The 27,222-nt window shown below is 51.7% G+C and overlaps 1 protein-coding gene across 2 annotated transcripts in view; it reads left to right on the plus strand.

Moving 5' to 3' along the window:
- Positions 1–27,222, plus strand: part of HUWE1 (HECT, UBA and WWE domain containing E3 ubiquitin protein ligase 1) — a 1,655,742-nt gene that overhangs the window by 928,440 nt on the left and 700,080 nt on the right. For both annotated transcript variants that reach the window (XM_078664564.1, XM_078664565.1), the window contains one exon: positions 8,372–8,544. In XM_078664564.1, coding sequence (XP_078520690.1) covers positions 8,372–8,544 — 173 coding nt within the window. The remainder of the gene's footprint in view (positions 1–8,371; positions 8,545–27,222) is intronic.

Raw genomic sequence — 27,222 nt, forward strand, 5'->3', positions numbered from 1 at the left:
GAGCTCGTGCCAGTGGAGGAGGAAGGCACAGGGGTTTATTCCCTGTACTTCTTAATACCAAAGAAGGACGGCTCACTCAGACCCATTCTGGACCTACGCCCCCTCAATCTATACATACTCTCGGAACATTTTCACATGTTAACGCTACAACAGGTTCTTCCACTATTAACCCAGGGAGACTTCCTCGCAACCTTGGACCTCAAGGATGCTTATTTTCACATACCACTCCACCCATCCCACAGAAAGTACCTCAGGTTTACCATACAGATCTGAAAGAGACACGTTAGTATTAGATTCCTTACCTTAGAATATCCCCAGGCGTCAGACTGAATATGGACATTTTTGCGTAGCAGTACCCTTGCGCGTCGGTAGGCGTCGCCTGCGGCTCCGCGTCCGTCGTCGGCGTCGTGGGCGCCGTGATGACGTCGTCGGAGTACTTAGACGCCGCCTCCGCGTGCTGACGTCAGTTCTTCTTTTTTCCGCGCCAGCAAGCGGAGATCTGGAAAAAGCAGTAACCCTAGTCAATTTTGACTAAACTTTTTTGATCCTTTTTGATTACTATTTCGAAGTCTCTCGACTCCGAAACGGTGCCGATAGGGATGCCCGGCTTCAAACCTTGTGACGATTGCGACCGGCTGATGTCGGTCACGGATCCTCACCGCGTCTGTTTGTCGTGTTTGGGCGTCGACCACGACGACAAGGCCTGCTCCGACTGCCGGGCCCTCTCTTCGAAAGCCAGGCGGGAGCGGTCCCGTAGGCGCCTAGAACTCCGGCAGTCGGCCCCGCGCCGTGAGAGGTCCCGATCCCATGGGAGGTCGAGGGACAGGTCGCGGGCCCGGAGCCACCACAGCTCCGAGAGTAGGCCGCACTCCTCCGGGTCGAAGTCGTCGTCAGGTAAGAGGCACAAGAAGTCCAAGCGGCGTCATCGCTCCTCGGACTCCCCCCGACGCGGCCGGGGGTTCGGGTGACACCGCCCACGCGGCTCCGTCTGAGTCGCGGGCGCCGCGTCCAGCCCCTACCCTACGGTCCCTGGGCTCAACGCGACGCCGGAGGAGGTCGAGCGCTTCCTCATGGCCATGAGGAAACTCTCTCCTCCGACGGGCTCCGCGGCGCCTCCGGGCCCAGCGGACCCGTCTGGGAGCCCTAGCGGGTCGGCAGCTCCGGCCCCGACGCCGTCGGGTGCTTCGGCCCCGACGCCGCCGATGCCTTCGGGCCCGGCGCCGCAGGTCCCTGTTATCCCGACGCCTCCGGGCCCGGCGCCGAGGGGTCCAGTTGTTCCGACGCCGCCGGCACCTTCGGGCCCGGCGCCGCAGGACGCCGCTGGTCCTCCTTCGGGATCTGGTTCGTCGCCTCCCCGGCGTCGGACCCTCAGGTGTCGCCTCCGGTGCCGTCCTCGGGCGGCACCGACCCCGGTCCTCCTTCCGTTCCTGTTCGGCCGTCGGGACGGCCCCGTTGGGCGCCGCTCCAGACGCCGTTGGGTGATTTTCACTTTTATGAACAGGCCCCATTGGTTGAGGACCCTGAATTTCAGGAGATGGGTGAAGGAGAGGACTGGGAGGGGTCTGAGGACCCTCTGACCAGGGAGTGTCAGTCTCGTGAGGACTGGACAGAAGACCTTGGGGAGGCCAGTGGCCTGAACACCTCTCCAGACACTGGGTTTGTCTCCCCTCCTACCGTGGCTTCGGAGGAGGGGGCAACATATGGTGTGGTGCTGATGAGGGCTGCCAAGGCCTTGGGCCTTGAGCTCCCCGTCGCGGCCGTGAGGACTAACCTCACTGAGGTCCTTAAACTGCAGTCAAGCTCGGCCGAGCCTCTGCTGCCTGTTAATGAGGCCTTGACCGACGTTCTGCTGGGCACTTGGTCCAAGCCCGCTACGGGTTCGCCCGTAGATAGGAACGTGGCTAGACGCCACCGCCCGGCCCCGGGCGACCCATGTTTTCTGTCCTCCCACCCTACCCCCGAGAGCCTGGTCATCCAGGCCTCCAATTCCCAGACCGCATTCCCGTCCGCACCCCCGGACTGGGAATCCAAGAGGTATGACCAGTATGGGAAGAAGATCTTCTCCTCTATTAGCCTCGGCCTGCGGTCTTCTAACACCGCCTGCCTCTTGGGACGTTACACCCACTCTGTGTGGGATAAGGTCGCGGAAGTGCTGCCAGAGTGTCCGTTGGAGGTACGGGCCAAACTCGGCCAAGCCCTTGTGGAGGGCCGGGATGCAGCCAAATATTCCATCCGGTGTGGGCTGGATACCACTGACTCGCTGGGTAGAGCGATGGCAACGACGGTGGCGGTCAGACGCCACGCCTGGCTGAGGTCCGCCAACTTCTCGGCAGATGTCCAGAGCACGCTTATGGACATGCCGTTCGATGGCCGTCGCCTCTTTGGCGACAAGGCAGACCATGCGCTTGAGCGTTTTAAGGACTCCAGGGCTACGGCCAAGTCCTTAGGCATCTCGGGCCAGCGCCAGCAATCGGCTGCCTATCACTCCTTTCGTGGCCACGGAAGGGGTGCGCCCACACGTGCCGCCAGCCACGCACCGCAGGGCAATACCCAACGCGGTGGCGGCCGTGGGAACCGCCGTCCTGGTGGTCGGGGGCAGCGGCGAGGTCAGTCCAAACCCTCCTAGTCCGTGCTTTCAGGCCCATGTGACGCCAGTGGGAGGCAGGGTTCGCCATCACCACCTTCACTGGCGCACTGTCACGTCGGACAGGTGGGTGCTGCAGATCGTCCAAAGGGGCTACTCCCTCCCCTTCGAGGCGACTCCTCCAGCCATGCCACCGCAGAACCACCGTGTATCGGGGGATCACTTGCAACTTCTGCAGGAGGAAGTTACGGCCCTCTTGGCCAAGGGGGCCATCAAGCGCGTTCCTGGGCCAGAAGTAGGGTGTGGTTGCTACTCCCACTACTTTCTGGTACCCAAGAAGGGCAAAGGGGGCCTACGCCCTATCTTGGACCTACGGAACGTCAACGGCTTCCTCCGGAAGGAGAAGTTCAAGATGCTGACACTGGCTCAGGTCCTGGCTGCCCTGGACCCACAAGACTGGATGGTAGCGTTGGACTTGCAGGACGCTTATTTTCATATCCCCGTCCTGCCTGCCCACCGGCGCTACCTGCGGTTCATGGTGGGCCACGAGCACTTTCAGTTTACCGTGCTCCCCTTCGGCCTTACCAGCGCCCCACGGGTGTTCACGAAGGTGATGGCGGTGGTCGCAGCTCATCTGCGCCGGTTAGGGGTTTCAGTCTTCCCCTACCTCGACGACTGGCTGTTGAAGGCGGGCTCGCCCCAGACAGTCGTCCACCACCTTCAGATGACGGCAGACCTCCTGCACCAGCTGGGGTTCTCCATCAATGTGCCGAAATCACACCTGTGTCCCTCTCAAAAGCTCCTTTTCATCGGAGCAGTTCTCGACTCGGCGCAGTTTCGGGTTTATCCTCCGGAACGGCGGGTCCGGGATATTCAGGCTCTGATTCCCATCTTTCAGCCGTTATCCCGGGTTTCGGTCAGGTTGACGCTGCGGCTTCTGGGGCTGATGGCCTCCTGCATCCTTCTGGTGCATCACGCCAGGTGGCGGATGCGGGCTCTGCAGTGGGACCTGAAGTTTCAGTGGGCCCAGCATCAGGGCAACCTGTCCGACCATGTCCTGATCTCGGAGGGCACTGCGAGACAGTTGCAGTGGTGGCTTACGGACCGCGATTGGGTCAGGGGCAGATCCCTCTCCCTTCCCCAACCGGAGCACGTGGTTGTGACGGACGCGTCCCTCCAAGGCTGGGGTGGCCACTTGGGAGAGGCGGAGATCAGAGGCCTCTGGTCTCCGGCGGAATCCCGGCTCCATATCAACATGTTGGAGCTGCGGGCGATTCGCCTAGCACTGAAGGCATTCCTCCCCTTTGTCAACGGGAGTGTGGTGCAGGTGTTCACGGACAACACCACCGCCATGTGGTACTGCAACAAACAGGGCGGTGTGGGGTCGTGGACCCTTTTGCCAGGAGGCTCTGCGCCTCTGGCAATGGCTGGTACGTCAGGGCGTGACTGACGGTTCAACACCTGGCAGGTTCTCTGAACGCCAGGGCGGACGAACTCAGCCGTCGGTGCTCGGTGGATCACGAATGGCGTCTGAACTCGGATGTGGCGAGAGGCCTCTTTCAGCAATGGGGAGAGCCTTGGTTAGATCTATTCGCCACAGAAGAGAATGCGCAATGTCATCAGTTCTGCGCGTTGGAGTTTCCAAGACGGCACTCGCTCGGCGACGCCTTTCGGCGCGAGTGGAGTTGCGGTCTGTTGTACGCCTTTCCGCCTATACCACTTCTGCCCAGAGTGCTGAAGAAGATCAGGCGCGACCGGGCCCAAGTTATTCTTGTGGCTCCGGACTGGGCTCGAAGGTACTGGTATCCCGAGCTACTCAGCATGACAGTCGGTCCCTCGATCCGCCTGCCCCTTCAGGAGGACCTTCTGTCGCAGCAGCAGGGGACGGTCCTCCACCCGAACCTGTCCAGTCTCCACCTCCATGCGTGGAGATTGAGCGGCGACAGTTGAGGCCATTTGACTTGCCTCCTGAAGTCTGTGATGTTATTCTGGCAGCCAGGCGTCCCTCCACAAAGTCGGTATACGCCTGCCGGTGGAACAGATTTGTGGCATGGTGCACAGCAAAGGCTGTGGATCCCCTTTCTGCCCCTCTGTCTGAGGTTCTCCTCTTCCTCCTTTCCCTTGCCCAGCAGGGCTCTGCTCTGGGCACTATCAAGGGCTATCTTTCTGCCCTTTCCGCCTTCTTGAGGCTACCTGATCAGCCATCTTTGTTCAAGTCCCCTATTGTGTTAAGATTCTTGAAGGGCATCACGCACATGTATCCTCCAACTCCGTTCGTGATGCCTCAGTGGGACTTGAACTTGGTTTTGACTTTCCTGATGTGCGCTCCCTTTGAGCCCCTTCATTCCTGTCCTCTCCGTCTTCTCACCTTAAAGACGGCCTTCCTGGTAGCCATCACCTCTGCCAGGAGAGTGAGTGAGCTCCAGGCTCTTTCTATTCAACCTCCTTTCTTGTCTGTTCATCCTGATAAGGTGGTTCTTCGGACTAGACCTTCTTTCCTGCCCAAGGTAGTCTCTGCTTTTCACATTGGGCAGTCCATCACCTTGCCCTCCTTCTTCCCGCCTCCGCATCCTTCAAAGGATGAAGAGCGGCTCCATCGTCTGGACCCAAAACGTGCGCTTTCATTCTATATGGATCGCACACGCCAGTTCCGGGTGGATGACCAACTGTTTGTTGGCTACGTGGGTGAGAAGAAGGGAAGGGCGGTACAGAAACGGACCATCTCTCGGTGGGTCGTCCTGTGCATCAAAGCATGCTACTCTTTGGCTCGGAAGGAGCCTCCTGTTGGGCTGAGGGCCCATTCCACTCGGGCCACGGCGGCTACTACTGCCCTGGGCCGGGGAGTCCCCTTGCAGGACATTTGCCAGGCGGCCACGTGGGCCTCGCTGCACACCTTTGCGAGGCACTACTGCCTGGACAGTCAAGTCCGGAGGGATGGCTTCTTTGGCCGTTCGGTCCTCCAGGACTTTCTGGTGTAGGTTGTATTGGTTCGCAGACCCACCACCGGGGTTGGTATTGCTGGGGTATCTATTCTAAGGTAAGGAATCTAATACTAACCTGTTTCTTTCAGATGAACAAGTTACTTACCTTCGGTAACGATATATCTGTAAGAAACAGTAGTTAGTATTAGATTCCTTACCGCCCCTCCCATCCTCCCCGTTCTGCGAACTGATACCTAGGGTTAAGGACATCCCTTTCAGGGCCCTAGTTTTCAAATGGCACCAGTGTTGGTTCTCACATGGCTCTGCGTGTTCTGGCGCGGAAAAGCTGTGTGCAAAGAACTGACGTCAGCGCGCGGAGGCGGCGTCTATATACTCCAGCGACGTCATCACGGCGCACGACGCCGACGACGCGGAGCCGCAGGGGACGCCTGCAGACGACGCCTACCGACGCGCAGGGGTACTGCTACGCGAAAGTTTCCGGATCCAGACTGACGCCTGGGGATATTCTAAGGTAAGGAATCTAATACTAACTACTGTTTCTTACAGATATATCGTTACCGAAGGTAAGTAACTTGTTCTTATGTACCGGAGCACGCGAGAGCCGGCGGGACCAGAGGGCGGAGGGGTGATGCTGTCTCACGCACTCCCGATATCTGCTCGCATCTCTGCTTGCCGGGCTCGAAGCAGTTACCCCTTTCTTGGGTAGCGTAAATGTTCCCTTAAAACGTGGCTGCTACCTTTGCTCTTGTCCTAGGGGTGTAAAACGATGCCACATAAGAAAGGATAACACGATTAAAACATATATTGCCTAAATATCTCTTTGTGTGATAATAACACTGACAGAGAGCCATATTGTTTCAAAATGGTTGCCGCGTCCACACAGCTGGGTCGAGGATGTTACTGTTGCCACCGAATTGGGGACGTCTCGTGTGCAATGGCTTCCCGTTAGACAATAAACAAGAAAAACAGAAGACGGAAAGAATCCACGGACGGAATACACGGAGGCCGCCCCAGAAGTCAGGCACGGTCGCCTGTGACGGGGGCGGGGCCACGTCCAGACCGGAAGAGGAGGCAGGCGGAGTCGATGCGTCTCGCGGCCCGGGGCTCCTGTGAGCGGTGTGGAGACCCGGGGCCGCGCTAGCAGGAGGTTGGGCGCCGCGTGCTGAGAGAAGAGTCCCCGACATTGCCCAGGTAAGTTTCAAAAGGCTGGGGGGGCTTGGTGCACTTGTGTGTGTGTGTGTGCGTGTATGCTCGTGTGTGTATGCGACGGCGACGGTGACGGCGGGGGAGGGGGGAGGGGGGGGGGGCCTCGGTGCACTTGTGTGTGTGCGCGCGTATGTGTCGGGGGGGTGTGTCTCTGTATGTATGTATGTATGTGCGTGCGTGCATGGGTGCTTGTGTGTGTATGCGCATGCGTGTGTGGTGCTTGCGCTTCCCAGGAGACAGCGCCTGGCCACAGCGCGCGTTCCCGTTTCAAATCGGCTCCAGGGATGCGCGCGCCCCAAACTGTCTCCTGGGGAGCACACTCCCTAACATAAGATCTCGGCGGAGACGCGCTTCCGCGCGTCTTTAGCCGAGACCTAAAAACACAACTATTCGTTGCCTTTTCAGCTCAGCACAAGGGCAACCCCATTTCCAAAGCGGGAATAGCCAGGTGGATCGTTAAATGTATTCAGATTTGCTATCAGAAAGCTAAACGCACTTTAACGATCCCACCCAGGGCACACTCCACACGCAAGTTAGGAGCCTCCATGGCATTCCTGGGAAACTTTCCTTTAGAAGACATTTGCAGAGCAGCCACGTGGTCCACACCACACACGTTTACCAAACATTACTGCGTAGACGTGCATTCCAAACAGCAGGCAGCTGTAGGACAAGCTGTTCTCAAGACTCTATTTCAGACTTCTGCAGCTGGCACGGGCGGCCGCCGTTAATGGAGGGACTGCTATATATTCTATGCAATAGATATGAATTTAGCAGCCCACATGCCTCGAACTGAATATGCTACTTACCAGTATGCATCTGTTCTTGGCATGTAGGGCTGCTAACATTCATATCGCCCACCCTCCTCCCCGGCGCCTGTAGCAGCTGCAGATTGCTTCTTGCATTCAATCATTAGCATGGACATCTTTAACACTGTCATACTCCATCTTTGCCGCAATGGCTAAAAACAATCTGGGGATGGAGTCGATGCCCATGCGCACTGTAGTCCAGGGGAGGAGCCACCTATCTCGTGATACTTTGAAGACTCTTCCAGGACAACAATGTGCAATCATCCGGACCCAACACTAGGCGGCGATCTGTGCAATAGATATGAATGTTAGCAGCCCTACATGCCAAGAACAGATGCATACTGGTAAGTAGCATATTCATTATATAGCATATTTGTACTCATATTGCTGGAATGTGGTTTGGTTTTATTTCAATGCTCTATAGAAAAATGTAGTTGAATCTGGCCTGTTAAAGACTTAGGGAGGTGTCACAGTACTGTTCAATACTGGGGTGTGTACGCCCATCAACAGTGTTTGTGTATATGTATGTACGTGTGTGTGTGTATAGATATATATTCCTCAATCTAGTCTACACTAATGACTTCCGTGAGAATACTTACTATGCAGAGCTAATATTACAAATAATTATCATTTTCTTATAGATAATTTGTTTTTTCTAATTTCTGAGTTAAGCGCTAATCCCTTGTTCATGCAGGTCTGAGAGATCTTGAAACAGAGGCCAATCCACCCTGCAACTCTTCATCTGTGCCCTTTTTATATAGCGAGTAGGCCTTGTAAGCATAACTGAGTCATAGCTGATTTCCAGTGCTAACAAGTCTCTTATTTTTTCTCAGTCCCAACATGGCGAACACTGTCAATGCAGCGCTGAAGCCCTTGGAGACACTCTCACGTATTGTGAACCAGCCAAGTAGCCTTTTCGGAAATAAAGGTGCATCGAATAAGAACAAGTCTGAACAGGATGCACAGGGTGCTGCCAGAGATAACAACAGCAGCCAACCTGATTCAGGTGTAGTATCTGTAGTTCTGCAATTTTGTGCACTTGTTAAGCATTGAGTGTGCACTCTGGCTAAATGCATTCCCATATGATGGAGACACACAAGCATTGCCTATGTGAAAATAATTTTTCTCCGGTTTCAAATTAACATGCACTGTTTTATTATACCATTGATTAAATGGATACGGAGCAGTCTTTGGAGCACACTTTTGAGATTGAATTTACATCAAGTGTGCTACTTGATTTAAAAATACCTTGTGTTACAGAATTCTTATTTGTTGTACTTCTCTCAACATTTATCCAGATTTGGTTCTTTCATATTTGACAATTAGCCATTTTTAGTGGATTGATGGTTTTGCAAATTTCCTAAGGGAATTCCTCTGGCACAGTTTCTGCGGACTTAAGGCAACCGTCATAAGAAACATTGCCAAAGTTAAGTAACTTATTCTTTTTTTGATCTGTGGAAATATCAATCTGCTGCTAGAAAATTGCCAAATAAATGGGACTCAGCTCTCTCTACAGTGTGAAATGGATTAATGACTATTCACGTTTTGTGATGGATACTTCTAACCAGATTCTTCACTTTTTGAATATCACAAGGGGCCAGAGTGGACCTAAAATTGTTTTTAGCATAGCCTCTGCACGCTAATAGGTGAAGGTATGAGGCTTTGTCTTGTCTCTGCTCCACACTGGGAGACTCCTATAGCAGCATGACATTTATTCCATTCTTTCTGTGCCTTGGTTTGGTAGATCTCGACGTAGCTTCTCTTTTACTCATCCCTTAAAAACCATTTGTCTTCTCAAATCTTATTCCAGTATCAAAGAGAAATTGCCACCTCATAAAATCACAGGCGATACTCCTTGTAAGGAGTGTTGCTAACAAATGAGTATGACTGATCCCAACGAGGTTTGCCTCTGGTTTCTAAGGTCAGTCCGTGACTCCAAGTCTTACGGAGAGTGTGCACTGATGATTCCTAAAGCAATCCAGGAGTATGAAGCCAAGGTGTACTGCTCAGAGCGTTTCAGAAATTCACATACTTCCGCTCCTGCTTAAACTCAAGGACATGGACCCACTCCCTTTTTAGGGCTACTCCAGTGACAAATCTTTACTCTCAGTCTTCAGGTAGGTCCAAATCAAAGACATTCGCAAGAGTTTCAAGAAGCCTGGTCTCAGCCTCATCACTCCCTTGAGAAGTTACAAGGATGTCAAGGTACCATGTGGTCTCTATCCCCTGGTCCTCTATTGCGGAGCATATTTCACAACGGGTTCCAATTCACCAGAGTTTCCGGGTCTGTCGGCAATGCTGCAGCAAATTGAGGTGCTTTAAGGAAACCTCTTAAGGATCTTTGGCACTTTAAAAGTTCCCTCTTGTGTTCTTTTCCGTCCCACGCATCTATGGAGGCCTCCCATTGGGTTACTGCTGGCTGATATGTCCTTGGTACCAGTATCCGGTTTAACTCTGACCCTGGGGCAGATTACAGATCCGTTGCCATGATCCACGCTGCTTCATGCAACTGCAACAGTGACTCTACTATAGGAAGATTTTGTGCCCATAGTTCTGCCCAGCTCTGAACTGAATACATCTCTACTTCGAATGAAGCCCAGTGCGAGTTCAGTTTGTGTTAGCCCACATTCCTTTTGACTCTGGCAAGACAATGCCTTTGAACACAGACCGTCCTCCAGTAATTCAACAGTTCTTTGGGTCGGACTCTGATCAGAGTCACCCTGCTTTTTAGGTCTCGTGGTGTTAACCGCGCGGTCTCGCCAGAGACCTATTGTTACCGACGCAGCTTTCCAGGAGACCGAACCTGGCCACGCGCATGGCGATCGGAGTGGGCCACGCGCATGGCGATCGGAGTGGGCCACGCTCGCTGTGGCCGTGTCCTGTCTCCTGGGAAGCTCCAACACACACGCATGCGCACACACAGACGCACACACGAGCATGCACACATACATACAGACACACCTCCCCCTGTCGCACACATACACGCGCTCACACACACACCAGTGCACCGAGCCCCCCCCCGCCGTCGCACACATACGCACACGCGCACACACACGAGTGCACCAAGACCCCCTCCTACAACTAAGGCCCACTTACCGCCACTCTGGACTTCAGCCGCCACCGCGGGGCTCTCCCTCGGGCATGGGAGCCCCGCGTCTCCACTGCTCCTCTCCTGGCCAGGCACTCCGTGGGCACGGGCTTCCCAAGACGGAAGTCCCGCCCCACGACAGGTTTCGTTTTCGCTCATTGTCCAGTGCGCGCGGAGGGGGGAACAGTGATTAACGAAGAGACGCAGCTTTAAACCCCGGCTCATCCCTGCGGTTTAGTCTGAGAAGACTTCACAGCGCAGCGGCGCTAATCCGGGCTTCGAGGCTACAATTATAATTATGAGGATGTTAATAATAATAATAATACGATAATGAAAATAATATTATGATGTTTTCATAAAAGTTGTTATAAATGTACAATATTGCCTTCCCCTTGATCGGATACTGAATTAAGTTTGTCGTAGAACTACAGCAGACCTCCCTCATAGGATGGTGGTAGAGAGAGCATGGATATTTATTGAATTACCAAACTGTGAGGGGCAGAGGAAATGACAGTCACTTTGAACCCAGTGACAGTCATTGGTTGACCCTCCTGTTGCACTTATGGGCCCTCAACAGGCTTTTAGTTGCTGCAGAGGGACTGTGGGAGATGCTGGAAGTGGAAAGTGAACCGGACTCAAAGAGGGTGTCCTTGCTCCTAGATTTAAGGCTCCTGAAACTAAAGCAGGGAGTCAAAGGCAGGGACACCAAAGCAAAACAGCTCCAGCAGATGCTACTACTCCCTGCACCTACTTGACGCTCTGCCCCCGAGGTGTACAGGCCAAGTAGCACACTAGAAATCACTGAAATGTCATTTATGTGTTTAAACTACTCCCTTAATTACATATGCCTTGCCCCTTGTAGAGACCCCCGTACATATTTTTCATCTTACTTAAAGCCCTCTTTAAATTGACATGAATACCCTAGCAATATTGCATCCACATTGCAAAGCAGGCATTTATAAAGTAGGAAAACATATTCCTGTAATTTTAGTCTGATATTTTCACATTTCTGACTTTTATGATTCAAATAGAATCCAAGAAACAATGTTGAATATGAACTGAAGTCTTAGATTTACTCGAGTAGTCTAACTTTGCAAAATTTTACCATACTTTCTAAAGTATCAGCATGAGTAATTGATGCAGAAATGTGCATTTGTATATTTCTTATTTTTTTCCTTAGTGAAAACCCATCAAGTACAGTGTATTCTTTTCCCATATATAAACTCACTTCTTCGTAATTTTGTCAAGAGAAAAGGTCCATGTGCTTCCTGGTGAGAAACTTTACCTATAATGTAAATATCACGAAACTGAGAACTGTGTGGTTGTACATTGTATTTTGCAGCACCATCTCTGACACACTTGTCTCTACTCCTAACCCTCAATTCATTATGGGAAAAAATCTGCCCAGGATGTAATTCTTCATCACTCTGAAGTTCTATTACAGTCACAAATTGTGATCAGTCCTCATTCTATGAGTCAAGATTAAAAAATGTACAGTTGAAACCCCGGCATGCATCTGATCAGCACACGGAGTCAGTCTCACTTCACTCTCCTTCATGCATGCCCTAAATCATTCCTGTTCAGACAAGTTGAGAAAACTCTGCCTATATTCTGTCAGAAAGAAGTCTAGACAATGACAGATTCTGATAGATACATCTGCCGTGTGGATTCCTCACCTTGTGAATATCCCCCTTGGTCAGCAACATTCGGAAATTCTTTTGTAGCTTCGCGCCGACGTGGATCCGGACGTCACAGAGGCACGGTGTGAGAAGTTGGCCTGATGTGCAGTGCTCACTATTCTAGTGATCACTATATATCAGTCCAAACAACCCTTATTGATGATTGGTTGTAAGTCAACCTTATAGACCAGCTATCCTAGTAGCATGGATACGAGCAGTCTAAGGCTAAGACTCTAGAGGGCGTGTTAAGCCAGCTGTTTTACCATCACATTACCCCTTGAACACCCAGTGAAAGGACACCACACAAGTGTTATGAAAATAAACAGTGTATTTATTAGAATCACAACAACCCTGTACTCTTTATGAGGACAGGGTGCTAGGCACACAACAAAACTCTTACGAAAATACTTAAGTTAGCACAGTATTTACAAATGCCCGAGGGTCACGAAAAACCATATACTCTAAAAGTGGAATGCAAAATTACTAGCAGGTAAGTACAGTACTAATAGGCTTTGGAATCGCTAGGACTTGACTAGGGAATCGTTAGATTACTTCTAGGAGGCCTAGGGGACTCGGGTGCAGAGTGTGCACTCTCACGCGGGATGCGGGACAAAGTCTATGATAGCTAGTAAAGTTAAAGTTAGTGTTCACGGGCGAACCCGACCTGGTAGGGAGAAAACGACAGTGGATCCTGACCCTTGGATAGTGAGGCTATGCTGGGGCACCGAAATGCCGAAGTTACCTAGCCCAGGGGCTGCAGCTGCATAGGTCTCAAAAGACGACGGGAATCCTCGTAGACGAACCAGGAGCCTGGAAGAAAGATGCTGGCAGGCGACCAGTGAAGAGAGTTCGAGTTGATCCAAGCCTGGATCTTGAAGATGGATGACACCTGAAAGCAGAGGGGACCAAGTTCGTGACTACTAGCCAGTAGTCAGTGGGCACCAGGAGGGCACCGGATGGTAGTCACCTCGACTAGGTGAGTGGGCGACGCTGTGCTCTGCAGATCTCACGGACCAGGAGGCGTTGTCGGCGACCAGGATGGAGAGGCGAGCTGTCCCACGATGGATGAATCTGTCGGCGTCGAAGTTACCCAGGATTGGGCAACAAGCCTTGGCTAATTCAAGCCCACGCGGTGGACTCAAAATGGCGTCTCGAGTGGACCAGGAGGGTCCGGGGTGCTCCTCTTCGGGAAGGGAGCAAGGGCCAGTCTGGAGCAACTAGACCAGCAGCAGTGATGTCGTCGGGCGTCGTTCAGAAGGCCACAAGCCAGCGGGCTAGTAGCCAAACAACGCGGTGAGCAGCAAAAAGCAGAAGGGCCCCACGCCGATCGTGGAGATGCTGGGAGGCTGCACTTCGGTGCTGGAGCTGCTCAGGGTCGGGGCTTCTCGGACCCCAAAGCACTCACCAGGAAATTACTCTGCGGGCTTGCTGTGCAGAAGTCGTGCAGTCTTGGCAATAGTCGGTCCCTTGAGGTCTCGTCGCACTCACGGTTCTCAGCTTGGCTGTAGAGGTGAGTAGAGGTCGGAGGTGCCAGGGAAGCCGGGTCTTGTCGAGCTGGGCAGTCGGATTCCGGAGGAAGGACTTATAGCAGACCGCAGTGTTCTTGCGTTGGTGCCTGCGGATGCAGGGTGACTACTCCTTAGTCACAAGGGAGAATCTTGAAGAAGGAAATCTTGAAGTCCTTTCGCAGAAAGTCGTGTCTTGATTCCAAAGATCTAATTTGGAAGGGGGCCTGCTCCTACCTTTATCTGGGAAAAGGGGGCTGGCACGCGACTAAGTCCTGCCCTATGGGTGGGACCAGGAGGGGGGTGGTTACACCCACTTCCTTGGCGGGCTTTTCCCCAGCTCAGGGTCTGGAGTGTCCCTGGAACTGGTTCAAGCCGGCCTATGCATAGTGAGCACCGGGGTGCCACTTGCAGTCACCTTCCTCTGAAGCCCTGCCTACCTAGGATACACAAAATCCTGTCTGGGACGGTGCTGGCACCGCCCCTGGCAGGAAACCCTTTGTCCTTATCTCCTGCTCTGGGAGGACTCCCAGCAGCAGGAGGGCAGACTTGTGTCTCGGTGGCAGCATCCATTTTGTGGAGCTGAGGCTCTGTTTGACTTTAACCGGGGTTAGGGGTTACATACATGTCGTGTCCCTCGAGAAGGGTGGAATGCTAACCCCGTCGCCAGAATTGGCGAGGGGTTAGTATTCCAATTCGTATGACACCTTACTCTACATGTTTTGATAAAGCGATACCAGAGTTGGCATATAACCGTGAGGATTATAATGCACTTAAGAGTATATGGTATGCGATATCATGGAAACGGCTAAGGGATAGATCCCGAAAGCCGCAGACAGGCTCAGCTCATGCCAGAGCACCATCTCACACGATTCCAAGCACTCTGCCTTCAGGATTGTTAAGGCCTGCCATAGGAGTGACTGATAGGAGATCTGTGTGTCCATTTTAGGGTTAGATATAGGTATACTATATCTAAAGCAAAGGGTGAGTACACCACCTTGCCCCAGCTGTCGTGCAGCCAGTTGTGTCAGTTTAGTTAGTCAGTCCAGGGGTGGCACAATACATGCTTCAGCCCCTGGGAGACTTCTGGGTGCACCTCAGCCCTGGGTACAGGGACTTGGAGAGGGCCCAGTGCCAATTCAGTACCTGAGTACAATTTGGATAGAGAGAACAGCTAGGCTGTGGGTCTGATTAGCAGGCCCACAGCCAGGGAAAGTCGTAAACCAGTGCAGCAAAAAGCAAAAATCTGGGTGATCATAGGATTGCAGACCCTACTCTCCTACACACGGCATCGCACGCGACCCCGCTGACGTCACCGGCGCCTATAACAGGCCCACGCCGGCGTGATGACATCAGTTCCCTTTTTTCCGCGTCGTCGACGCTAACGGTTTTCAGGGATCGTGTAGTAGCTTACAGTAACTTTGTTACTATTTCCTTATATTTGTGTCTTTGTTCATTCTCTTCGGAATGTCGTCGAAGAAGACTGGGTTTAAAGCCTGCGGTGAATGTGGCAAGACCATGTCAATCACCGACCCTCATGAGTGTTGTCTGGTGTTTGAGCTCCGACCATGATGTCGAGGACTGTTCCTGCTGCAAGAAGATGACTCCGAAGGCCTTGAGAGAGAGGGAGACAAAGCTCCTCGTGGCGAAACTCAAGAGCAAGAAAGCCAAGAAGTCATCGAAATCTCGATCTCTCCGATCGAGGTCGAAATCGAGGTCCAGGTCTCGTTCGAGGTCGCACTCGGAGTCATCCTCGGCTCACGCTTCGAAGTCATCGAGGAAGAAGCACAGGAAGAGGACCCATGAGTCACGTCATCGCTCTGGGAAGGACTCTGGCTCAAGACCGAAGTCCCAGGTCAAACTCATGGGTAAAGAAGTGGAGGTTTCGGAGTCTGAACACGAAGAGGCTTCGCATCCGGATTCTCCCGAACCTCAAGAACAGGTCCATTCTCCGATGCCAACCAATCCTTCTGGTCAGGAGGATGAAGGTGAGGAGCAGGGGGCTGGTGGAGCCGAAGTTCCGGCACCTGATGGTTCATCGACTCCGGTTCCGGCGCCCGAAGAAGAGGTCGACGTCGTATCGACTCCGCCTCCCCGGGAACATCCAAGAGGTCCATATCCTGAGTTTCCGACTCCAGGTCAGGATCCTACCTAGTTCCTGAACGCAATGTTTGGTGTATATTCAAGAGCGATGTTCCCGTCTGGTGCACCTGTTGGTCCCACGGGTCCTATGGCTTTTAACTTAGGGGTTCCACAGGCTTATGCCCCTGCACCCTTCATGCCTTTTATGCCGGCTCTACCACCGCATTGGCATTTTCCGACACCACCTGTGTCGTCGACGCCGAAGCGCACGACGCCGGCTCCATCGACGCCGATCCCATCGACGCCGATACCCGCGACTCCGAGGCAAGATTCTGTCCGACCTCGTGTCGAGAGACCTCGTCCGACTTCGGGTTCGACGCCGGCACCGACCCCGTCTGAGTCGGTTCCGAATCCTTTGACTTCGGTTGGGAAAGAAAGGTCTCGGAGGAAGGCCCAGAGACTTCTAGAAGAGGAGAAATATGGGTATTCTGATACTGAAGAAGGGGAGTTGCAGGATTCTGAGGATCCCTTTGAAGACTTGTGCGAGGCCAGTGGGCTTGAGCTATCGCCTGAATGGGAGTTAGCTTCTGTATCAAATGTTCCAACTAAGGATGTGGTACCTTACCACACTGTCATTAAGAAGGCAGCGAGTTTGCTAAACATTACTTTACCTACGGCTGATTATAAGCCTAATATTTTAACAGAGGTGCTTCATTCTCCCTCATCTGTGATCGAACCTATGTTGCCCTTCAACGAGGCATTGTCTGAACCTATCTATGAAGTCTGGAAAAAACCCTTATCTGCTCCTGCGGTTTCTAGAACGGTGGCGAGGAGGTACAGAGCTGCACCGGAGGATCCTGCATTTTTAACAACGCATCCTCTTCCTGAGAGTTTAGTAGTGCAGGCTGCCTGCTCTAAGAAATCTGCTGGAGCGTTTCCACAGGTTCCTGGAGACAAGGAATCCAGGAAACAGGACCAAAGTGCAAAAAAGGTTTTCTCGTCAGCCAGTATGGCATTAAAATCTACCAATGCACGTGTCTGATGGGGAGATATATCCATGCCTTGATGGACTCTGTCAAACAGATTATTCCAAAGATTCCTGAGGAGGACAGGAAGGATTTTCAAGAAGTAGTCTCGGACACCCAAGCAGCTGCGAGACAGGTCATCCAGAGTGGTCTGGACACCGCAGACTCGGTGGCAAGAGTCATGGGTTCCTCTGTGGCTACTAGGAGAGCTGCTTGGCTCAAATCTTCAGAGTTTTCTGCTGATGTCCAGTCTGCGTTAATGGACTTGCCTTTCGATGGATCAGGTCTGTTTGGAAAAAAAGCTGATACTGCCTTGGAGCGTTTTAAGGACAGTAGGGCCACTGCAAAATCTTTGGGCCTTCAGTCCAGGGGTACTACCGGAAGACTCTTCAGGGGATTTGGCCGATCTTCCTTTCGATCTTATAGATCATCCCAGCAGCAGCCTCAGCAGCAGCAGAATACTCTGTACAAGTCGTACAGAGGCAGACAAAGATCCCGTCCTAGAGGTCGTCAAGCTTCCTCCTCCTCCTCCTCTCCTTCCCAACCCCCGGCCAACGCAGCAAAGCAGCCCTAGATCCGCCATTCCGGATCATGTGGGCCCAGTGGGGGGTCGGCTTACTCATTTTCTACAAGATTGGGAATTTATAACATCGGATCTTTGGGTTCTCAATCTTGTAGAGAATGGGTATGCTCTTCCTTTCCAGGAATTCCCTCCCAATTACCCTCCTTGCCAGGGTTATTGTTCGGAGGACCACCTGCTTCTCCTGCAGGAAGAAGTCCTGGCACTGTTCCGAAAGGGTGCGATAGAGGTGGTTCCAGAGCAGGAAAGGGGTCAGGGGTGCTACTACCGGTATTTCCTGATCCCCAAAAAAGATGGCAGACTTCGGCCAATCCTGGACCTCACCTGAAGCAGGAAAAGTTCAAAATGCTCACTCTTGCACAGGTTCTTCAAGCGCTGTTGGAAGAGGACTGGATGGTGTCGATCGACTTGCAGGATGCGTATTTTCATATTCCCATCTTGAAGTCGCACAGAAAGTATCTCCGTTTCACGGTTGGGTCACTGCACTACCAGTTTGCGGTCCTTCCCTTTGGACTTACTACTGCACCTCGAGTCTTCACCAAGGTGATGGCAGTGGTGGCAGCTCATCTCAGAAGATCATCTGCAGGAGACAACTCAGTTGTTGCACAGGTTGGGTTTTTCGATAAATGTACCCAAGTCTCACCTGGTGCCCTCACAGCGCAACCTGTTCATAGGTGCGGTACTGGACACTACTGTATGTCGGGCATTCCCTCCTCCTCAAAGGATTCGCGACATACAGGAGATGATTCCTTTATTTTTCAATGGAGCGGTCGTTCCAGTCTTGAAGGTTCTTCGCCTGCTCGGTCTGATGGCTTCATGCATTCTGTTGGTCAACCATGCACGCTGGCACATGAGGGCACTCCAGTGGTGCCTCCGCAGGCAGTGGTATCAGCACAACGGGGATCTCAGGGAGTCAGTGAGGATCTCCAGAGAAGCTGCGGCGGATCGGTCTTGGTGGGGCGTGGAAGGCAATCTGTCTCAAGGAAAGCCTTTCCAACTGCCTCCATCGGTGGCCACAGTGATATCGGATGCATCCACCCTGGGTTGGGGTGCTCATCTGGGGGATCTGGAGGTCAAGGGTCTTTGGTCTCCAGAGGAAAGGTTGCTTCACATCAACCTTCTGGAATTGCGGGCGATACGTTTGGCGCTCAAGGCCTTCCTCCCTTCCCTTCGCGGTCAGTCGGTTCAAGTCCTGACGGACAACACGACCGCGATGTGGTATGTCAACAAGCAGGGAGGAGTGGGGTCGCAGTGTCTCTGCAGAGAGGCTCTGCGCCTCTGGTCCTGGGTTCAGGACCATCAGATTTGTCTGATGGCAAATCATCTGGCCGGGGTTCTGAACGTTCGTGCAGACAGTCTCAGTCGGCAGTTCTCTGCCGACCGGGTGAAGCCTCCACTCGTGGAGGTGGTTCGCGACATCTTTCAGATGTGGGGGACTCCTCGGGTGGACCTGTTCGCCACTCGCGAGAATGCTCACTGCCCGTCATTCTGCAGTCTCCAGTATCCGTTGCAAGGAACCTTGGGGGACGCGTTTCAGTTGAGTTGGGGAAATCAACTCCTTTACGCGTTTCCTCCCATACCTTTGATTCCTCGGGTTCTGAGGAAAATTCACCAAGACCGGGCCCAAGTCATATTGATCGCCCCGGATTGGCCGAGAAGGGTGTGGTATTCAGACCTTCTCCACCTCTCCTCTCACCCGCCGCTCCGTCTCCCTCACAGGGCAGATCTCCTCTCTCAGATGGAGGGGCAGGTTCTACACCCCCACCTCCAGACCTTACACCTTCATGCCTGGAGATTGAGCGGGGCAATCTGATTTCTTTTTCTCTCCCTCACGATGTGGTGGATGTCATTTTGTCAGCCAGGCGTGACTCCACTAAGTCCATCTATTCTTATAGGTGGTCTAAATTTGTTGTTTGGTGCAGGGAGAAATCTATAGACCCTTTGAGGTCCCATTTATCTGATGTGCTGCGGTTTGCCCTTTCTCTGGCCCAGCAGGGGCTTGCTGTTGCCACGGTGAAGGGTTATCTTTCTGCGCTGTCGGCGTTTATCTGTTTGCCTGACCAGCCTTCTCTTTTTAAGTCTCCCATTGTTTTAAGGTTTTTGAAGGGCCTTACTAATAGGTTCCCTCCTACACCCTTTGTCGTGCCTCAGTGGGACTTGAACCTAGTTTTGACATTTTTGATGGGGGCTCCCTTTGAGCCTCTTCACAAGTGTCCCATGAGGCTTCTGACCTTGAAAACGGTTTTCATCGTTGCAATCACCTCGGCAAGGAGGGTAAGTGAGCTTCAAGCTCTTAGTTCCAAGCCCCCATTCCTGACCATTCATGCTGAACGAATGGTTCTTAGGACCAGGGCTGCTTTTCTGCCAAAGGTGGTTACTCCTTTCCACCTTGGTCAGTCCATTACCCTTCCTACCTTTTATCCTCCCCCTCACCCTTCCAAGGAGGAGGAGCGGTTACACCGTCTTGACCCCAAGAGGGCGGTGTCTTTCTACTTGGACAGGACTAAAGACTGTCGAATGGACGACCAGCTCTTTGTTGGCTTTGCTGGCTGCAAGAAAGGAAGAGCGGTCCATAAGAGGACTCTGTCGAGGTGGATCGTGCTCTGCATTAAGATCTGCTACTCTTTGGCTGGTAAGGACCCTCCAGAGGGTATTAGAGCACATTCGACTAGAGCAAAGTCTGCAACATCTGCTTTGTCTAGAGGTGTTCCTGTTGAGGACATTTGCAGAGCCGCGACTTGGGCCTCCCTCCACACTTTCGCGAAGCACTACTGCTTGGATACCGAGGTGAGGAGGGACGGCCACTTTGCGCTCTCTGTCCTCCATGATTTCCTGGTATAGCAGAGTGGACACCCTCCTCCGGGAGTGGGGACTGCTGTGGGACTCTATTCACAAGGTGAGGAATCCACACGGCAGATGTATCTATCAGAAGAACAAGTTACTTACCTTCGGTAACGCTTTTTCTGGTAGATACTATATCTGCCTGTGGATTCCTCACTGACCCACCCGCCTCCCCGTTGTCCACTCTTCTATGCCAGAGTTTCTATGATGTGTTATTTTATTGTCATGGAAATGTTTATTTCAAATGTTTTATTGCATTTGCTTCACACTGTGTGTGTTACCTTGTTTTCTATACTATGTATACTGTGTATATTTCTACTGTCATCGGTCCGTCCGTGTGCCTCGAGGGCACGGAAAAAAGGGCGGAACTGATGTCATCACGCCGGCGTGGGCCTGTTATAGGCGCCAGTGACGTCAGCGGGGTCGCGTGCGATGCCGTGCCTCTGTGACGTCCGGATCCACGTCGGCGCGAAGCTACAAAAGAATTTCCGAATGTTGCTGACGCAAGGGGGATATTTACAAAGTGAGGAATCCACAGGCAGATATAGTATCTACCAGAAAAAGCGTTACCGAAGGTAAGTAACTTGTTCGACAGGCACCTAACAATTCAAAAGAAATGAAAACAAAATACGAACAGATATCAGCATGAAGAACCACAAAACATACCGAGATTAACAGTGCCAAACAAAATAAATAAAGGGACCCTTGACCCTGATGGTACACTGGAATATTGCTATGAGGGCCCCCATGCAGGCTCTGCGAGAGCTTGGTGGGTTCAACGCCGAGGTAACGATGCCGATAAATGAGTGCATTAGATTTATAGAGAAAGGCGCTACTCCACCTTTTAACGCGCTAAGCAAACAAAGGATGTAGGATGTAAGTGCCTTCTATGGGCGCTAACAAATAATTGGGTTATGAGCAAATGCGCATTGACAGGGCTGTGAGGAGAAAGACTCCAACAGCCTCTAATGTACCAGGCAGCAAACCCTTTAGTGGACGCTGATTGGATCTCTCTCCTGCCCCTCAGGGTCAGGCTGAGAGGCCCGGCAGGTACTAACAGGTAATCAGTAGGTGTCAGATCATGGACTGCAAATACCCATCTGGGGTGAGGCCTGATTACATTATGGAACGCGCACATGGCCCTTTGCGGCTGGATCGAACAGGCTTCTGTTTTTCTGTCGCTTTTTGTACCACGTGTTTGAAGTGGCGAGTCAGACGCACTCTGTGATCGAACTTGGGTTTCTAATGGTAGTGTGCATTTAAACACCAGTGTACCGTGCTTCAGTAGACAAAAGATGGCGGGCCCAAAGGTTTTCTTAGGAACTCACTGCTACCGCCAACTGCTGTGTTCCGGAATACCGAGATTGACGAATATTGATTCTACCGCATGCCTCTTTCTTCCACCACCTTCAGCAACAACTAACAGCTACCAAAAAATCTTCCTAAAGCAATACAGACTTTCATAACAAATTTATGCAACACATTGTTATATACAATGCCAATAGCTCAAACTTTAATGCTGCGAGACCTATTGCATTGCAAATGCTTGTTGCGATGATGGTGGGAATGAGTCTTCCCCGCTGTACAAGTAGGGCAAATTCTATATAGACTTATACGAGTCTATTGGAATGGATACTTCTTGTCTTGAAGCTGGTGTCACCCATGGCTTTGACGGAAAAATCTAGGTCCTTCACCATGGTAAGTAGAATGGTGGCTGAAGTTCTAGGTTTGCAACTACCTTCAATCAAAGGAAAGACTAAGATCCGAGAGATCCAGCAAATCTTGGACAAACTTCCTCTGAACCTTTGCTACCATTTAATGAATTCTTACCGTTACCATCATGGGCACTTGAGCAAAACCTTGTTACCCTCGTGGGCACTTGAGCAAAACCTTGTTCATGCCAAGCAAGAAGTGGCATGTCAATAGACCAGCTCCTCGTGAGCCTGCCTTTCCTACTCTGCATTCTGCGCCAGAGTCTGGTGGCACAGGCCTCAACCAGCAGTCAACCCTAGTTCCTTCTCTGTGACCTGGCCAGATAAGGAGTTGAGGAGAATGGAGGCTTTTGGGTAGAGGATGCTTTCAATGCCAGCTGCTTACTGGGATTCTACACTCATGCATTACGGTACTTTGTGGCTGAAATTCTGCTGACAGTCCCAGAAGATGTCGGGCTCAGTTTATCAGAAACCATTCATGACTGCCAGAATGCAGAAATTCAATCATTGTTCAGGCTTGAAAAAGACCTGTTCGAGGCATACGAGCTGTAGATCATATACTTGTGCATAGATCGCCATCTAGTGTTAGGTCCAGATGTTTGCACTTTGTTTTTGTTTAAAGAAGTCTTTCTAGTCACAAGGTAGGTGACTCCTCCTTTCGGTGATCTGATAGAGACTACTAGCCGTAGATTCCTTAACGTAGAATTATCCCCAGGCGTGAGACTGGATCTGGAAAACTTCTTGCCACAGCATCTCTGTGCGCCGGGGGAACAGCATCGCGTGACTCCGCCCTGGCATTGTCCATGCATGTGATGTCAGCGAGGTCACATAAGTCCCACCCCGGAGCGCCTGGGTCCTTTTTTTCATTTTCCACGTGCAACGCGGATCCGGTCTATGCTCCGGGCCTGTTAGGGCCCCTTTGTCTTTCCCTTTTGTGGTATCTGTGTGGAACAGTGTGCGAATGCCTTAAGGCTTTAAGTCTTATACGTCGTGTGGACGCCTTATGTCTGCGACGGACACTCACCTCATTTGCATGTGGTGTTTAGGGGAGGATCACAGCTCCCCTGAAGATCTTTCTACGATCCCCCTCAAGAAAGAGACTGTGCTTGTGATAAGTTGGCCTGATATGCAGTGCTCACTATTCTAGTGATCACTATGTATCAGTCCAAACAACCCTTATTGATGATTGGTTGTAAGTCAACCTTATAGACCAGCTATCCTATTAGCATGGATACGAGCAGTCTAAGGCTAAGACTCTAGAGGGCGTGTTAAGCCAGCTGTTTTACCATCACATTACCCCTTGAACACCAAGTGAAAGGACACCACACAAGTTGTTATGAAAAATAAAGTGTATTTATTTATAACAAGACTACCCTGGCTCTTTATGAGACAGGGAGCTAAGCACACAACAAAACTCCTACGAAAATACTTTAAGTCGCACAATTTACACAAATGCCCTAGGGGCACGAAAAACCATATACTCAGTAAGTGGAATGCGAACTTTCTAGCAGGTAAGTAATACTTTTCTAGACTCAGGAATCGCTAGGCCTACAATTCTAAACACTGGGATTAGATGCAGGAGGCCTGTGGACGTCGTGTGCAGAGTGGGAACTCTCACGCGTAAGGCGGGAAAAAGTCTATGGAGGCTAGCAGTTGCAAAGTTACTGTTCTCTGGCGAACCCGACTAGGTGGGTCAAAAACAAGAGTGGATCCGAACACTTAGGGTGTTGGACTATGCTGGAGCACCGGAGTACTCAGGTTACCTAGCCCAGGGGCTGCGGCTGCATAGGGTTGAAGTTGCGTTGGAAACCCTCGTTGAAGATCCAGGAGCCTGAAGAAAGAGTTGCTGGCAGGCGGCCAGTGAAGAAAGTTCGGAGTGATCCAAGCCTGGATCAGGGAAGAAGAAACCTGTAAGCAGAGGTGACCAAGTTCTGAATCACTAGCCAGTGATTTTAGTGGGCACCAGGATGGCACCGGACTAAGTCACCTCAGCCAGGTGAGTGGGCGCTGCTGGGCTCTGCAGTCTCTCGGACCAGGAGGCGTTGTCGGCGACCAGGATGGAGGTGCGAGCTGTCCCACGAAGGTTCTTGCTGTCGACGTCGCTGGACCCAGGATTGGGCAACAAGTCTTGGCAAATGCAAGGCCCACGCGGTGGACCTAAAATGGCATCTTGAGTGGACCAGGAGGGTCCAGGGTGCTCTTCTTTTGGAGGGGAGCAAGGGCTAGTCTGGAGCAACCAGACCAGCAGTGTTTGTCGTCGTGGAGCGTCGTGAGGGGGCCACTAGCCAACGGGCAAGCGACCTGGACAACGCGGTTGGCAGCAAAGAGCAGAAGGGCCCCACGCAGATCTCGTGGATGCAGGGGGGCTGAACTTCGGTGCTGGAGCTGCTCAGGGTCGGGGCTTCTCTTACCCCAAAGCACTCGGTCGAGGGTCACTCGGTGGTCGTGCTGGACAAGCGTCGTGCAGTTCTGAAGATGGCCGGTCCCTTGGTCTCGTCACACCCACGGATCACAGCTGGGCTGATGATGTAGGTTGAGGTCAGAGGTGCCAGGGAAGCCGGTTCTCGTCGTGCTGGAGCAGTCTTGATCCGAAGGAGAGACTGGCAACAAACCGCGATGCTTGGTTGGTGCCTGCTGCTGCAGGGTGACTACTCCTTAGTCACAAGGGAGAATCTTGGGAAGAAGTCTTGAGTTCCTTTCGTGGAAAGTAGTTTCAGGATTCAAAGATGATCTGATTTGGAAGGGGGCCAGTTCCTACCTTTATCCTGCAAAAAGGGGCTGGCACGCGACTAAGTCCTGCCCTATGGGTGGGACTAGGAGGGGGGTGGTTACACCCCTCTCCTTTGGCGGGCTTTCCCCAGATCAGGGGCTGGAGTGCCCCTGGAACTGGTTCCAGCCGGCCTATGCACAGTGAGCACCGGGGTGCCACTTGCAGTCACCTTCCTCTAAAGCCCTGCCTACCTAGGATACACAAAATCCTGTCTGGGACGGTGCTGGCACCGCCCCTGGCAGGAAACCCTTTGTCCTTGCCTCCTGGGCTGGGAGGACTCCCAGCAGCAGGAGGGCAGACTTGTGTCTCGGCGGCAGCATCCATTTTGTGGAGCTAAGGCTCTGTCTAACTTTAACCGGGGTTACAGGTTACATACATGTCGTGTCCCTCTAGAAGGGTGGAATGCTAACCCCGTCGCCAGAATTGGCGAGGGGTTAGTATTCCAATTCGTATGACACCTTACTCGACATGTTTTGATAAAGCGATACCAGAGTTGGCATATAACCGCGAGGATTATAATGCACTTAAGAGTATATGGTCTGACGCTATCATGGAAACGGCTAAGGGATGGATCCCGAAAGCCGCAGACAGGCTCAGCTCATGCCAGAGCACTATCTCACACGATTCCAAGCACTCTGCCTTCAGGATTGTCAAGGCCTGCCATAGGAGTGACTGATAGATCTGTGTGTCCATTTTAGGGTTAGATATAGGTATACTATATCTAAAGCAAAGGGTGATTACACCACCTTGCCCCAGCTGTCGTGCAGCCAGTTGTGTCAGATCTGGATGGCCAGCCAGGGGTGGCATAATACATGCTGCAGCCCCTGGTAGGCCCTGGTTACACCTATGCCCTGGGTACCTAAGGTACACTGTACAGGGACTGATAAGGTGACTCAGTATCCAATTAGATATGTACCTAGGGTACATGGAATCCATTTTACAGAGAGAGCAGTAGGCCTGGGGTCCTGAATAGCAGGGCCCCAGGTCAACTAAGTCAGAAAACCAGCAAAACACCAGGCAAAAAGTTGGGGGCAACCATAGTCAGGGATCTACCTTCCTACAACCTGGACTAAAAAACTTTTTGGCTGTGGCAAGAGTAGCTCGGGAAGAGAAGGAACTGACAAAACCAACGGTCAGACAACACTATTTGTTACTAAGTTCGCCTTCCCTTGAGCCTTCCCTTGAGCCTTACCTTAGAATCGTAACTAAGCCCTTTCATAGACTTTTGCTAACTAAATCTAGATTTAATCGTATACACTACTCCCTAGGCACTTACCATTCATGGTGCAAACCGGAAGCTGTGATGAATTCTCCCTACAGGATTCTATGCGTTTTATTATGTTCTGCAGCCTGTACACGGCACCCAGGAAGCAATATCTGGCACCTTTAATAAGGGAGGCAGGTTTTATCCAGGTTAGGCCTGCCTTTGTTTATTTACAGTCTTTATGCAGTATCCGTGTTATCTTTTGTGTGGCCAGTTTCTTGGTGGCGGCTCATAGAATTAAATCAAAAAAAGCCCTCTGAGGGATTCTGTATAGCTAAGCGTGCAATAACACTGAAATTTCTATAATACGCCTAGATTTGAACTTGTTCTTAAATATGTACCATTAATGATTCTGCAATGATTGTGTATATGTATGAAATAAGTGTTTTTTAATTGTATATAAATGTTTTATTGCTTTTATGATTTTAACAAATCGAATAAAGTGCATTTGACTGACTGACTGGGTATGCTCTTCCCTTTCGGGAATTTCCCCCAAATTACCCTCCTTGCCAAGGTTTTTGCTCGGAGGACCACCTGTTGCTTCTGCAGGAGGAAGTCCTGGCACTGTTGAGAAAAGGTGCGATAGAGGTGGTTCCAGAGCAGGAAAGGGGTCAGATGCTACTGATCCGCAAGAAGGATGGCAGACTTCGGCCAATCCTGAATCTCAGGATCTTGAACCTTTACCTGAAGCAGGAGAAGTTCAAGATGCTCACCCTTGCGCAGGTTCTTCAAGCGCTGCTGGAAGAAGACTAGATGGTGTCGATCGACTTGCAGGATGCATATTTTCACATCCCAATCCTGAAGTCGCGCAGGAAGTATCTCCGCTTCACGGTGAGATCGCAACATTACCAGTTTGTGGTCCTTCCGTTTGGTCTTACTACTGCGCCTCGAGTCTTCACCAAGGTGATGGCTGTGGTGGCTGCACATCTCAGAAGATATGGGATTCCAGTATTCCCTTATCTGGACGATTGGCTTATCAAGGCGGAATCTCGAGAGAAAGTGCTCCATCATCTGCAAGTCACAACTCAGTTGTTGTACAGGTTGGGTTTTTTGATAAATGTAACCAAGTTTCACCTGGTGCCCTCCCAGAGCAACCTGTTCATTGGTGCAGTACTGGATACAACTGTATGTCGGGCAT

This window comes from Lissotriton helveticus, chromosome 10, assembly GCF_964261635.1.
Source record: "Lissotriton helveticus chromosome 10, aLisHel1.1, whole genome shotgun sequence".
In the NCBI taxonomy this organism is placed as follows: domain Eukaryota; kingdom Metazoa; phylum Chordata; class Amphibia; order Caudata; family Salamandridae; genus Lissotriton; species Lissotriton helveticus.